Below are 15546 nucleotides of genomic sequence, written 5' to 3' on the forward strand. Positions count from 1 at the left end.
GCAGTCAGTGTTTCTAAAGATAACTATTCAATCCTAATGAAAGGGTTCAGAATTACAGTTCAGTAATACAATATACAGAAGTAGATGTATTAGAAGTCATTAGAAGTATCTTGCTAATATTTTTTATTTATGCTTTTTGAAGTGAGTAAACCTATTTGGTGAGCTGTCAGTTCTATTTTAAAGCATTTTTTTCTAGTGTATTGACATGAAATGCTAAAGTTAAAAAAGGATTTTAGAGCTAATAAATGTATCATAAATACTTGATCTAGGGAGAAATAAAAATAAAACATGAAATCAGAATAGCTCTTGGAGTTTTTTAAGGTGTTGGGTTTTTTTGTAAGGTAACGTTTCGTTAAGCAGGAACAAAAGTTTGTCACATCTTTAAATTATTCTCTCACCTCGTATACTTGCATCTCTTATTTACAGAGACTGAGCTTGGACAAACGCAGAACACTTGTGCTACATAACATGTAGTGCTTTCTCAGTCACTGAACTAACTGTAATGTCTCCTGAACTTTCTGATTCTGGTAACTGTGTTCTCTTCGTTTCCAGTGGACAGTTTGTGCCAGGAAAATTTGACTGTGACACAAGAATTAATTTATGTAAACTTTGGGGTTTTTAATATCAACAGGGCTTTATCATACTTTATTTGGCAAGCTGGACTTTAAGCTTTTCCCTTCAGAACTGCATCTCTCAGTTTCAAGCTTGTGCTTTCCCTTTTTTCTCATTTTTGACCTTAAGGTGGTTTTCTGGTGAAAAATCTTAAGCTTACGAAGAGCATTTTGGTTGTAGAATGTTTTAACATCGTTAAAATATTACATTTTAAAAATTACAACATTGTTAACAATGTTCTGAAGTACTGTAAACTGTCTGATTTCCAATCTGTTAGTAAATCCAAAGTGTTTTCCTAAAACTTCCATTTTGAGAGTACAGCTTAAAAATAAATGTTTTTCTTTCTGTAAGGTGAAGCAGTGAAATATGATTACAAAACTAAAAGGGAAACAAACTAAAAATCAAAACTTACAGTACTTCAGCTTTTAAACTTATTTTCTTTGGGATAGTTCTGTATTTTTTGAAAATTACTCTTATCTCAGCCATGCATAATTCTATGTTCCATCTGTCTTTGCAACAATTTCAGAATACAGTTGGGAAAAATCCATTTTTTCCATCTTTTCCTTTCACTCCTGATAATTTTTTCTGTGTATTACGAAGCTGTGTTATTGACTTGCAAATTTCCAGATCTGTCTGTGCGTCTCTAAAGCTTTTTCACTCTCTACTGTCAGCCTGCATTGCTCTGTGGAACGTTCCCCTTGTGTTTAAAAAGAGCTTTCTCTTAAGTGTAATTAGTCATGTAAGTTATTCACTGCTCAGTATTGAATGGGTAATGTAGAAATGAAGGCATGTTTATAGGAGGGGCAAAATCAAAGGAGACTGATCCACTGTTGCTCAGCACTGCAGAAATAAGATGTAGCAAGAAATTCCAAAGAATTTACAGTTTGAATATGTGAAACAAACGAGGCGTAAGATTATGCAGTGCAAGCAAGTGCAGTGACAACAGTTGTGCAGTAACCCGGACGTTATCTGTGTGTTTACTTCAGAGGAATTCAGGTATGCAGTGGAAGAAATACTGGGCCAGAAGGACAACCAGAAGAGGTTAGACTAGTCAGACAGTGAAACATAGGTGGGAAAAACAGGAGACAAAGAAGGAAGAAAGCAAATGGAAGTCAGAGCTCTTGTTGTTTTTCAGAGGACCAGCAGGTTCCTGTCTCAGCTAAATTCTGCTGTCCAAAGTCCCTGGCTGGATTCTCCATGCAGTCAAATATTTCTTTATACTCAATATACACAGTTATCCAAGAATAAATGTTTTACTTTGAATAGGCATCTTTTATAGTTCAAGTTAACTATTATATGCCAGTGTACCTCCCACTGTTTAATTTTTAGGGTCATTAACCAAAGGCTAAAGTATAGTCTGCCTAGAGAGGTTGTAGCACCTCAGTCAGTGGGTGTTTTCAAGGCCTGACTCATCAAATCCCTGAGCAGCCTGGGCTGTGTGTAGTGTTGACTCTGCAGGAGGTTGAATTAGGTGGCCTGCTGAGCTCACTTTCAACCTGAACTAGTCTGTGATTCTGTCACTGCATCTCTGAGTCTTTCCGAATAACAAAAATAAGTAAAATATTATATGCATGAATGTCATGGAGAAAAAGGTCAATTTAACTATGAGACAGATTGAGAGGGATAGGGAAAATACTGAGAAATAAATAATAAAGCACTGTTGGGAAAGTTGACTGTTAAATATGTTAAAAACAAGTTCAAGTCTTTGTTGGAGAAATAAGGGACTTATGAATGACAGATTAAAAATGAAAATGAAAATATTGTATATATTTTTCAGATAAGACCAAAACCTTGGCTAATGCGAATACCACAAGTACACAATCAGCATCGATGACTGCTTCAGTAGCTGGAGGTCAAGGGACACCCACATCACCTCTTAAGAAGGTAAAATGAAGTACTTGTATTGTGATTTTACACATCTGTTCTCCTGTGGAAGTGTATATTTTTTCGTTTTGAAATTGAATGGAGTTATCCAGTGAGCTAATGAAAACATGCCAATTTATGATACTGTTTGGTTTTTTTTCTGCAGAAACTATGTTCAGTTTTCATAAATTCTGAAATTTGAATGAACAGTTTTGATTCTAAACAGGAATCCAGGCATCTGAAATACGTAGCTACAACATAGCTGAACACAAGATCCATTTAAAAAAGAAAAGATCTGTTGCACAGTAACTGGAATTCTTGTTTTTCTGAAGCTAAAGTTAATCTCTCAAAAATCTTTTTTATGCTGGACTCCTCCTAAAGTTTTAGAAAGTACTGTTGGTCTTAAGGTAAGGGAGCTTTGAGGTCCTTAGTAGGATTCAGCTAATGTTAGAAGTTGACAATTGATAAGCACAGAAAATTGAAATAATATCTGAAGTAAGAAGTAGAAAGTGTTGTAGCTTCCAACACCGATCTCAGTATGGTTAAGATCTAAAGGAAGAACTGGAGCATTGGGACTCATGATTTATTCAGTGCAAATAACCTAACCAGCACAAAAACACACTCAGCAAAGCCATATTGCTTACAGGAAGCTTGATTTATAAAGTTGATTTGAACAAATCTTAATTTTGCTTGTCAAAGGAGAGGTATATATGATGAGAGAAGAAAACTACAGCAGATAATAATATATAGTCACAAGATGGTATACAAGTCAAACATTCATAATATTTGAGCAAACTGGATAGCAAGCTGGGAAGGCTTCCTTTGTCATTTGTTAAAGGTTTTCTATGCATGTTGTAATCAAGGCTTCACCCTTACAGGTTCTGGAAAGCTTGTTTAGGGGAAATAGTGACTATGGTGCACTGAAGCCACAGTAGAGAGGGAAAACATACGGCAGGAGGAATACTGTGCATTGTATTTTTCAGCTCTCTGAAGCTAATTGGAGTTGTGCTTACATAGGCACAACAGAACTTAATGATAATTCATCTTAGAAAGTGTTGGTTTGGACTTAATGGTCCCAACACTGGAGTATGTCCAAAGAAGGGCCAAAGGGCCACAAAGCTGTTGAAGGGTCTCGAGCATAAGTCTTAAGAGAACTGGCCAAGAGAACTGGGATTGTTTAGTCTGGAGAAGTAGTAGTTCAGGGGAGACCTCATCGCTCTGCACAGCTACCTGAAAGGAGGTTGTAGCAAGGGGGGGGGAGGGTTGGTCTCTTCTCGTAGGTAACTTGCAATAGGACAAGAGGCAGTGACCTTGAGTTGTGCCAGAGGAGGTTCAGGTTGCATATTAGGATAAATTTCTTCTCTGAAAGAGCGGTAATGCAATGGAACAGGCTGCTTAGGGAAGTGGTGGAGTCAGCATCCCTGGAATTGTTTAAGGAAGGGGTAGATGTAGTACTTAGGGACAGGGTTTAGTGGACATGGCAGTGATGGGTTGACGGTTGGACTTGATGATCTTAATGGTCTTTTCCAACCTTGTTGATTCAGTGATTCTATGTAAAAGATCCAGGCAGTATATTTAAAAATGCCCAATTGCTTCATATCCCGTGATACTGTACAATATGGTTGCACCAGCCTTCCTGATCTTAAAAGCTGCTTTGTAAAAATCATCACAACTGAGTTCCGCAAGATTTCTCTTAAAAAAGAGATAAAAGCAGAACGTAATTGTGGCCATGGCTTCCTGGTAGAAATGACTGCTCCACTCGTAGAAAAAGAAAAAAGAAAAACCTGGTAGAAAAGACTCCCCACTCTGAGCCTTTGCATCTGGTCAGACAGCTTGATTCCAGGGTGATCTTGTTATGTTAGTCTAAACACTTTGCACTCGCTCCATTGGTAATTATGGTTCTCTGTCACGGCAGATGCATTTGATGCACTCAAGATCTACACAGAACTTGAGCCACAAGTTTTCTATGCAAACTACAGCAAATGGGGAGCTGGGGGAGACGGAAGACAGTAATTTCTGCTTTACTAAATGTCTGTAACTGTACAGAATGGAGAAACATATAGCGTGAATTTAACTGCAAGGAGACAGATCTACTTTATATAGTTTATTTTTTGAAGTCAGTTTATTAACGCAAGCATTTCTGACAGCTGTTCAGTTTAAGTGATACATTCTCCAGGCAGATTTTGTATTGGAATTCATATTCTAAGATATCTAGCACTTCAGAAGTCTTTGTTTTTCATGTCACAGTAAAAGTTTCCTAGCTTGTGCCTCCCAATCAAGTTAATTCATATTGCACAAAAGTATTCCAAGCTGTGTGATCTTCAGTGACAGGATGTTAACAAATCATTACAAGCTTGGAACGTGGCTTCATATTCTAGAGTTGTATGATCAGTTAAGCGGAATTTTTCTGGAATGTGTTTAAATGATGATGTATGAAAAAAAATTCAGTGAGAAGTAAGTATGACTTTAAGCTAACTAAGAACCTTTTGTAAATCATTAAGCATTTAGTTTCGTCTGATTTTATTATACTGTAATTAATGGCTTACCTTGTGTTGTTGGGTTTTGTTTTGTTTTTTTTTGTCTAAAAGGTTAAAGAGAGGTGCAGGTTAAAAGTACACTGCAGTAGTCTTTCTAATATTTGATGTGAAACTCCGTGTCTTCTGTATTTCCAAAATAAATGCATATTTATATTGAAGCTGATCACCTTGTAACATAGCAATGCACGTGTGACCTGAAGAAGCAGTTGCAGCTCGTGTCAATGAACAAAAATGGTTTAAGATGTTTTGACTGAAAAAAGGTAAAACTTGTACAGGTACAAGTTGCCTTGAACCTAATCATGCACCTGCCTTTTCAGGCTTGCAACATCTCTACTACTGCGGTTACTCTTCTGATTTTACACCATAGATGGCCAAACCATGTGTTGCTCACAAGTGCTGCAGATGCAGTGTACTAACTTGAATTTGGGTTTTCTTCAATCTCTATGGCATTCAGTAATGCTGCATTCTGTCTGAGGACATTAAACTTAGGCAAGTGTGCAAATAAAGGTATGAGATTTGATAGCTAAGTTAGCATATGATTAGATTAAGAGATATGAATGGAATATGAAAGAAGATAAGAAAGGTGATGGTATGTTAGTGTGAATCTTGAAATATTCTCCAATATACCATGATTTAGGCATGAACCTTGTTAGGTCTAGAGGCTGTGCTATCCTCTCTTCTGCAAACTGTAATAGCATTGCTGAATTAGCTAAACATATTGCATTGTGTTTCATAAGAATCTGTTACTGAAGTTTTAATTATCTTACTGCTTTTAGGTATTTCATGGTGTAACGAAGAGCTACATGCCATAAACATAGGAACAAACTGTGCTTTTGGAACTACCTTTTGTTTCTATTTTCCTTTCTTTCATCTTTGTCTTGTCTCAATTGGCTTTAGTATGATTTCATTCCTCCTATCATGCCTGTCGTGGAGTCAGTAGATCCTGCATCATGGAGGCAGGGCTTGCGCAAAACTGGCATTGTTCTTGTGCCCAATAAGGGTGAAAAGGCAATGGTGAGGTTCTGGTGTGCACAGGCTTGTGTACAGGTTGCAAAATAACATGTTTAATCAAATGTTGATAGCAGATTTGCATGGTTTTAACTTTGTATCTCATGATCACTGTGTGTATTACAACGTGTGAGTTTTTCCAAGCTAACTTTTAGAGGAGTAGTACTCCTTGACCTGTTTTATGTTTCTTATCTCATTAACTAATAAGAGAGGGGATTGCCTAGGTTGTCTCTCACTACAGCTCCCCCATGTATTCAGTACTTCCATGATTATTAGACGTAGTTGTGTTCTCAAATCTCTGCAAGGAAATTGAATTACTACAGTTAATGCAAATTAATAGCCTTTTATTTGCTACTGTGTTTTATAGTTTCCAACATCTACAACCAAGGTTTCTCCCAAAGAAGAAGAAAGGAAAGATGAATCTCCTGCTTCATGGAGGTTAGGTCTTCGAAAAACTGGCAGTTATGGTGCACTTGCAGAAATCACTGCTTCAAAAGAAGCTCAGAAAGAAAAGGACTCTGCAGGTGTTATACGTTCTGCTTCAAGTCCTCGACTTTCCTCTTCATTGGACAACAAAGAAAAGGTAATTGTTTTCGGAGTGAAACCAGCGTTTTTACCACACATTTATTCTGCAGTAAAATTCCAAGCTGTTAAATTATATATCTGTTGTGTAATCTCTTCAAAAATACAGAATGCACCAGTACTGTCTTGTGACTTGGTGCATAGGAGTGGGACTTATCTCTTTTAGGGACTTGCACTGTCAGTAGTAGTGTTTTTTACAATTATAGAGATGTGAGGGTTGGCAGTTTTGGCATCATTTGGAGAATGATGTTGAAAGAATTTTCTGAAAGAGGAAAGCTTTTATTGAATACTATGGTCATTTTTTATTTATAAAATGTTTAAACACAAATACACTGCAGTGAAGGACTGATTTGGAACAGGTATCTAAACAACATATATTCCCTTTCAACCCAGGCCATTCTGTGATACTATGATTCTGTGATTCTGTTTCAAGTACAAATGTTTAAATCCATTCTCAGAAATACTACTGAGCTATAGTATATAAAAATACTAATACAGTTTCTTCAGTAAGTAGTTTCCTGCTTTCCAGTAATACAGCTCTGAACGAGAAATCAAGTCATTTACATTACTACCATGAAATCACAAACAGTTCCCTTTTACTGTTTTAATCCTTAAGATATTTAACTGAAAACTCACTTGTATAATTGAGTCACAGTAAATACAAACGAAGTTGCTGTAATGGTGATTTTCCAGTTAACAGGCACTACAATCAGTAATACTAACGCTTATTAAAAATCTGTGTCTTTCAGGAGAAAGATGGAAAAGGAGCTAGACTTGCCTATGTTGCACCTACAATACCAAGACGACTGGCCAGTACCTCTGACATTGATGAAAAAGAAAACAGGTGACTCTGAAGTTACTGCTAAATATTAAATTATGTAATTTTAGAGTGGCTGAAAAACATACAGATATGAAGATGATCCTAGTTCGTAGCATTAACCCGTTTCATAGATTATGCTTACCTGTAGGGTAATTGAATTCTGAAAGGGTTTTTGTCATGTAAGTCATGATTACCCCTTTTAAAATCCACGTTATTTTGTGGTAGAGTCAGTTCTGGGCATTGAGTGTTGTCATCTTGGGGGAGAAAATAAAATTAAATGCAAAATAGTAAGGTGTAGAATTCCAGCTAATGAAGGATACAGAATTTTACTGCTTTGTCTTAAACCACAGAGTGCTGACATTGGGTTCCATTATTACTTTTGCAGAAAAAAAGAAACCATCCTCTTTCCTACAGTACTTGATTAAAACCATATCATTCAGCATCAGCAGTTTACAAGAATCCTAGCAGTTCTTTTGTAACTTCCACTTCTGTCTTTCTTGTTTTATTGTTGGTCTTTCATCATCTTTTGCACATGCTTAATCCTTTACTAGTATTTTTTCCTTCAGCTTTTGGTATAAAGAGAATAAAAAGTTTAGGTGCAAAGCTTTGTCACTTACTAGGATTCAGAGTACTTCCATGACATACCTTGTGAGAATCTTCCCAGTTTTCACTTCTCTCTTTTATTAAGATTCTACTTGACTACTTTCTTGAGTTTTAATATAGAATGCATAGTTTAAAGCAGAGAAATCTCCTTAATGCCTTGTTTCTGTCAGGTTGTATCCAGACAGCCAAATTTTGAAAACTTAAAATCAAAATTATTGATCAAAATGTGCTACTGTATCTTTGCATCTAAAGCTGACTAACCTGTTTTTGGAGTATTTCTGTTGATATACTTGAGAATGGCTCAGGTAAGAGCAAGCGCAAGATGCATTCTGATTTTTCTTATGCTTGTGGAATATTGTTGGCTATGTTCAGTCTCTGAGTGACAAATTCTGTTCTGAAACAGGTATTCCAGATCTCATGCTCCCTTAAAGTTCATCTTACTGTGTTGGCATCTCTTGTGTTACTTGACCATTTTTTCAGATCTGTATTTCTGTTAACATTGCAGTTTGGAGTTTCTGTTGTCAGTCTCTGAGAGTACTGTATTCTTATTTGAGGTTGAATTTATTAGTCTTGATTCGATTATAACAGATTGTTCTTATTTCAAGTCTTATTCTATTGCAATTTCCTTAAATACTCTCACTATCCAAAAATGTCTTGGCTAGATGATATCTTAAGTTTGAGATAAATATTGAATTGCAATCATATTTCTTATGAATTTTTATTGATTGTCACAAACAGATTAAATGTTGGTGCAATGTTGAGGTATATTTGTCTCCTTGATATACCAGTCTTAACCATCATTACTTATTCACGGACCAAGTTCCAAAAGTGGTTACCAGCTATGTTATGTTTCTGCTGATATGCTTGACCAGAGATCATCAATGTCATTAGACCTGGTGTTGACTAAACAGTTGACCTGAGAATTTCCTTTGTTTCTTGACATACAAGTGATAAAGTGTGGTTTTAGGCCAGCTTTTTTAGGCACCTGTACCTTGCCTTGTGTATGTTACGGTGGACAATTCAACTTACTTAAAGTCACTGACACTTAGTCTGACCTCTCTTAGATGTGGAATTTAACTATCTGCCCTGCAGGTACATTAATTAATTACCAAGAGTTCTGCCTTGTCCCAGATCTCTATCCTTGTTGCTTAGCTTAATGCCTTGTCCTTGTTCCACCTGTCTGAACAACTGCTTGTCTAGATTATAGATGATGTAATGCAATCCATCTTACTTCCTTTTGTGCCTAATGGAAGGACTTCCAGATTTTCAAGATTAATCTCAGCTCAGTGTTTATAGTGCTTGAATTTTGTAGTGGCTTGCATTGGCTAGAATTTGATTCTTTTCTGAAATTGCTTGCAACCACCAAAGTGCAAGCAAAGTGCACATTTTTGTGCAAAAGGATATATTTGGAGTAGAATCTGAAGTCCAAAGGTATCTTGAACACAAAACACATCTTGCAGGATTTACTTTCACTCACATACGATTCCCTTTTGTACTTTTGTGCAAGATATTTCTTTCTTCCGTCTGAACTTCAAACCTTGTGTTTTGTGTTAGAAGCTTTTTTTAGAAGTTCAAATTCTTGTATTTCTGCATCAGTCTTCAGAGTTTTTCCAAGAAGACTTTTGCAAGGTTATTTCTTGATGGTATACACTGCAACAGTAGAAGAGAAATTCTTCATGACTAAAGTAATGTCAGCTAGTGATATATGGCAGGCCACTCAGGAATGGCTACTGCAGGCCTGTTTACACTAGTCTAAAGTAGCGTGAGTTCTAACACGAATAATCTCATGAAATCAACTTCTGAAACAGCAGGTAGTTTTCCCTTGATGGCACTGAATTGTCTCAGCCAATAAAGAAGCATCTTGCTCCTTTTTAGAGTGAAACAAAGCCAGCACTGGTCACAGATAAAAGCTGATGTTTGACTTCTCCTTTAACAGTTTTTCTTCTGATACTTCTTTTCAATTTTATTTCAAACAGTGTTAATATGGATCTGTTATTTTTTGACAGGAATTTGAAAATTATTGTGCATAACAGGTCATTTTATTCTTTTTCTCTACAGTTATGTTTATTTTAAGTGTGTTTTCCACACATAGTTTTTCCATCTTTAAGTTAAAAATCATTTGCATTTCATCAAAACCAACTTGCTTTAATACGAATTTGCTAAAACAAAATCTTATTTACAGGGACTCGTCTGCTAGCTCAATACGTAGTGGCAGTTCCTATGCAAGGAGAAAATGGGAGGAAGATGTCAAGAAAAACAGTTTGAATGAAGGTCCTACATCCTTAAACACAAGTTATCAAAGAAGGTGTGGGATTTTCTCTTGTCTTTCTTTGATCAAATGAGATTTCAGATTGGAAAAAAAAAATCATTTCTGAATCCTTTATTTGAACAATACCTTGATAAAATGGTGTTCATAGTAATTGCAAAGTATGTACTTAAGCCATATATTTTTACCAGCTTAGAGCATTAGATCAAATGCCACGTAGGTTGCTCTGAAAGTAATTCCTCCTATTTATTTCCATGAAAATTACAGCAGTTACAAAGAACACAATAACTCTATTCGATAGAGCAAGTTATCAGCTACAAAACATTATTTTTTAGGGTAGCCACCACCATAAGCTATACATTTTTGCCACTGATGAACAAGAGCCTGCATGCCATGCTCATAAAAATTTGCACAGCAGAGGTGAACAGTGTTGCTGTTGCCACTGCTGAAATGCACCACCCACTGCCTCACTGTGCTCACATCCACTGCTTGGTCTCCATAAACATTCAGAAGCATTGATGAGTGTCAATGGATGCCATTTTTCCTGCATAGAAGAATTCAGTGCCGCATTTTTGCTTCATATGCACTTCCATGTCAGATGCCATTGTTTCAGCCTGCCCCTCTGCTGCTATCAGCCACACAGCAACAACATGGAATGGGATATTGGTGGGAAGGTTCCACCTCTCCTTCCATACCGCCAACATCTGCCACTAATGTCGTGGGCCAGCGGAATAAAATAGTAGGTATTACTTTTGGAGCAGCCCTCGTATACAAAGTTACGTGCTTTCTTTTTCCTATTGTTTATTTTGAGGTTCTTTTGACTCTTTCCAGATTTTATTAGTAGCCAGAGATAACAGTTTTAACTGCTGGAGCAGAAGTAATTCTCCCTCATATCTGAAAAGAGAAGTGTTGAATTCAGGTTTTACATGAAGATGTCAGAGGTCTTGGGCTGCTGTCCATAGCAGTAGATTATAGCCACACCTACTTTGAGTACTACCATCATGGAGTGTGTATGTAAAACTGAAACTAAGTGGTGACTGATATGAAAATAATTTCCAGTTGTACATACTTCCTATCTCACAGGATTATTTTGGAAGAGATCATATCCAGCAATTATATACGTCATTAACTTTACTCCACTATGTAGTTTCAGTGGCAGATATTTAAGTGAAATTCATTTATTTTAATGAAGTGATCAATAAATATCTAAACAGATCAAAAAGAAGAGGTTGACATTCGGGTAACTAAGTTGTGTACTTGTATGTGCTGGTGACGTAAGTGGTGACAGATGCTTAACTTCTTTTTTTCAGTTGTGCCATTGATGTTTTTAGTGGCATGCAGCCTGTCTATTTCATACAGCCTAGTACATTTTCTGTCTTTGTTAACTTCTAATCTTAAAACAAAAACAAAGTTTTCTTAACTTTGAGTTTAGGAAAACTGTTGCACAGGTTTCATGTTCTGGATGGGAAATATTAATGGTTTGGTTTATGAAAACAGTCTTTGCATGTTAGTCTTTATCAGTATTAACGTTCCAGACTTCAAATGCAATGTGCTCATCACTTTTATATGATACATAAAGCTTTCACAGTAGATTTTCTTAGTTTTTCTTGTACAGTTTTTCTTTTCTCTCTCATTTTAGACTTGATAGCAAGAAAGAAAGATCAATAGAAGAATGACAAATAGTCTTCTTTCCTTAAGCCTTTTGTACTTAGTAATGTGATGTTCTGTCTTAATTGTTTTAACTTGTAGAGTTAACATGTGAAAACACCGTACTTCATAATGCAAAATATGTTCAGCCAGAATTAATGGATAAAAATGTGGAAACCACTGCCATCTTTAAAACTAGAAGAGAAGGGGAAAAGCATAAGTGGAAGATTAATTAAGACTTTTGTTCTTTGCTTGTTTGTTTTTTTTAAAAAGCATATTTAAACTTGTGAAAATTGTTAGACTGGTATTGATGATGTGTTTTTTTCTAACGAGCTGTGAAAAATTCTGTATTTTCAATTTAAAATGGAACACTGGGGACTCTGTGTCAATATTTCAGTAGATGCAGTCAAGTAACACATAAACCAGTGAAATGTCATTTTTCTCTTCTTGTGGAGAAATAGTCAGGTCTGTTGCCTTCATAGGCCATAAGTTAAAAGTCATACTCCATGAAATCAGGAAGAAAATCGCTTTGGAAAATGCTTCCTTTGCCCCAGAAGGACTCAACTGGGACACAGAGTGGTCAGGCAGGAGTTTAATGGATTATTCACAGCTTTGTGATATTTTTTGAACAAAGAAAGATAAGTAATACAAATGCATGAATTGTAAATGTCTCTCCTTCAGTGGCTCCTTTGGTAGAAGACAAGATGATTTGATTAGTTCTAATGTTCCAAGTACTGCATCAACAGTTACCTCTTCTGCTGGTCTTCAGAAAACACTGCCTGCCAGCGCAAACACTACTACAAAGAGTACAACGGGTTCAACTTCAGCAGGTGTACAAAGCAGGTAGTGCCCCAGTGTACTTTTTATTGTTGTTTTTTGTCAGGTCTACTGTGTGCTTATGTACGTGCATGCGTTCTTGTTTAGTAGATCCTGGGGCTCTGGATTTTTTCACTTTCCTGCTCAATTTCTTTCATTTTTACACAATTTGGCTCAAATTGTGAACGGCTTTCTACTGTAAAGCGACAGCGATGTTGATCTAAAAGAATAAATCCAATATTAGAAGGGTGAAGAGTTCAGTTGTTTTGAACTTTTCATTTCCTAATTAAATCAGTTTAATAGCTCAAGTTGAGCTTTCACCGTGGAGACATTTCTCAGATTGCTTTTTTAAAAAATCCATCCCTCAATGTACATGTTATTAGTTGTTTAGTTAAGTGCTTTCATTGTTTAGCTGTTTCCTTTTCTCTTTTTTTGTGTTGCTACTTGTTATGCTGTAGTACCTCAAATCGTTTGTGGGCTGAGGATAGTACTGAGAAAGAGAAGGACAGTGTTCCCACAGCAGTGACGGTTCCAGTTGCACCATCTGTTGTAAATGCTGCGGCCACTACCACAGCCATGACTACAGCTACTTCTGGCACTGTGTCCTCAACATCAGAGGTCAGGGAGAGACGGAGGTGTGTAAAGGTCCTACGAGTAATGTTGCTCTTGTACAAAAGTAATCTTATTTTCTTATTTAAAGGAATGTGTTGCTTACCTCAATTTGGGATAGTGTAACACGAAAAGCGGTGAGTGGTGTTTGCTTGCTGTTCGTTGAAACAACTAGCAACATGCCTCAGTTTATCTGACAACTTAGTACTGGTGGATCTCATCTGTGAAACTTCAAAGTTCAGTTCTGTTTATTTTTTGCTGTCATGGGTAAAAAATTGGGTTCTCATTTGATATACAGTAATTATTAATTTGCATTTTTTGCTAGTAGATTATGTGGATTTTCTTAAAAATACCCATAATGGAACTACATTAAAAACACTGAATGAAAAAAAAGAAAAACAGTAATTTCTTACTTCAAATGCATTGCTGCTTTTTGAACTACTGTGCCAAAGGCAGTATGCTGACAAGTTACTGTGTGGTATTTTTTTTACCCACTTATGCCTGACACTACTGAGAAAAGAGTATTTAACTTCATTCATTTCATTCCATCAGTTAGGATCTTTTCCATTTGAAACATAACTACAGATGTGTTTTCTTCTCCACCATGATTCAGGAAGTGCCCACAACCGTTTTAAATAAAGCCATGAGACAACAAAGTACATCAGTTTCAAAAAATAGTTCCAATTTTAAAACTCAAATGCTATTTCAGTACCAGATGAGCTAGAAAAGCAAGCAGGTGTAGAACTAAGGCTTTCACTGTCTCGTTTGCTCTCACTTAGTGTATGTATACTAATGCGCGTATGCTACATACATCTTAGATACCTGCAGTCGGCCTGAAGTTCTCTGCTTTTAATCTGGTCAGTCAGTGCTGATTGTATAATATATCGCTGTAGGTGTATTTTTGGTGGCATATTAAAATACCCATTAAATCTCAAAAAAAAATCAGCAAAATTTGAATATTTACTGTGTGCATGTCACACTCTAAGTATGTGCACATGCATATCTATCTGTATATATACAGATACATATATCTCTCTGTGTGTATGTGTATCTATGTATGTTTATATGCACATGAGTAAGTTGTGTCTATTTATGAAATATTATATGCTAAATATTTTCTTAAGAAATGAAGTTGATTAATTCATATCTGTAGACAGAAAGAGCATTTTTTGGAAAGCATGCTTGAAGTAGCATTTCAAATAATATTTGAGAAGCAAACGCATTGTGAACTGATTTCAGTAATGGAATATGTAATGAAGCATCTTTTTTGAATGTACTGAAGAAGTTACACTCTATCGAATTTTCAGGATTGCTTTAGAGAAATAGCAAGAAGAATGACAAATGTAAATCTGTAAAATCTTTACATTTTGAATAACACTGCATGACTGACCTGTGAATCAGACATATGGAGGGCCAGTTTCCAGTGTGCACATGACAAGTACTGAGTTTTCATTTTCTTTCAATGAGTTTTAAAGTTTTTCATTTCTTGGAGGATAGGAGTATGTACACCAATTACTACTTAGTAATTTGCAGTAATTTGCAAGCTCTAAATGTTATACCTACTCTACAACCAGAACTGTCTTAGGTCATTTACAGCTTGTGGCTAGATTATATATTGACTAAGCGTAAACTAGAGCCAGTGCAAACGAGATTCACCTGACCAGCTGTATTTCAGGTTAGCTAAAGCAGCTAGCAGACACCCTGTTCCTTATATAGATAGGGCTCAATAGAAGAAAAGAAAACTTTACCAAAAGTACTGTTCGTAAAAGAAAAAGATAGGGAAATCAATTAATACAGCTTTATTTGTTTTCAAATGTGTCATAAGATGTTTTTCATATTTGAACATTTAACAGCTAATTATATTTTTTCTTTCCCTAATTTGGGGATAATTTGTTCAGTAGAGATGGAACATAGTTGTTAAGACACAGACATAATAATTTGTGTAAATAAAGTTAATTTGTGTAAATAAAGTTTATTTCAAAAATTTAGAACTGTCTTTAGCATTTCCCAAGCAGAGAACTATATGATTAGGTGATTGAATAACTGCTCTTTCCATAAATTAATCTTCTAAGTGTTAATAGGTGATAGCTTCTCAAACAAAATATTTAAATCAATAGCCAGTTTTTTAATAAAGAAATGCAGAAAGTAGTATATAGACAATCAGAAAATATTATTGAATCTGA

The 15546-nt window shown here is 35.9% G+C and overlaps 1 protein-coding gene across 9 annotated transcripts in view; it reads left to right on the forward strand.

The window, feature by feature from the left end:
- The window catches only part of PPP1R12A (protein phosphatase 1 regulatory subunit 12A), a 122737-nt gene that overhangs the window by 78916 nt on the left and 28275 nt on the right, over window positions 1-15546 (forward strand). For 5 of the 9 annotated variants that reach the window (XM_052669702.1, XM_052669707.1, XM_052669705.1 and 2 more), the window contains exons 9-15: window positions 2390-2496; window positions 5910-6026; window positions 6388-6603; window positions 7352-7446; window positions 10208-10330; window positions 12620-12781; window positions 13213-13389. In XM_052669702.1, the coding sequence (XP_052525662.1) occupies window positions 2390-2496; window positions 5910-6026; window positions 6388-6603; window positions 7352-7446; window positions 10208-10330; window positions 12620-12781; window positions 13213-13389 (997 nt within the window). The remainder of the gene's footprint in view (window positions 1-2389; window positions 2497-5909; window positions 6027-6387; window positions 6604-7351; window positions 7447-10207; window positions 10331-12619; window positions 12782-13212; window positions 13390-15546) is intronic. The other 4 variants (XM_052669704.1, XM_052669711.1, XM_052669709.1 and 1 more) reach the window with 2 other exon arrangements.

This window comes from Tympanuchus pallidicinctus, unplaced genomic scaffold, assembly GCF_026119805.1.
Source record: "Tympanuchus pallidicinctus isolate F22 unplaced genomic scaffold, pur_lepc_1.0 scaffold8, whole genome shotgun sequence".
Lineage (NCBI taxonomy): Eukaryota > Metazoa > Chordata > Aves > Galliformes > Phasianidae > Tympanuchus > Tympanuchus pallidicinctus.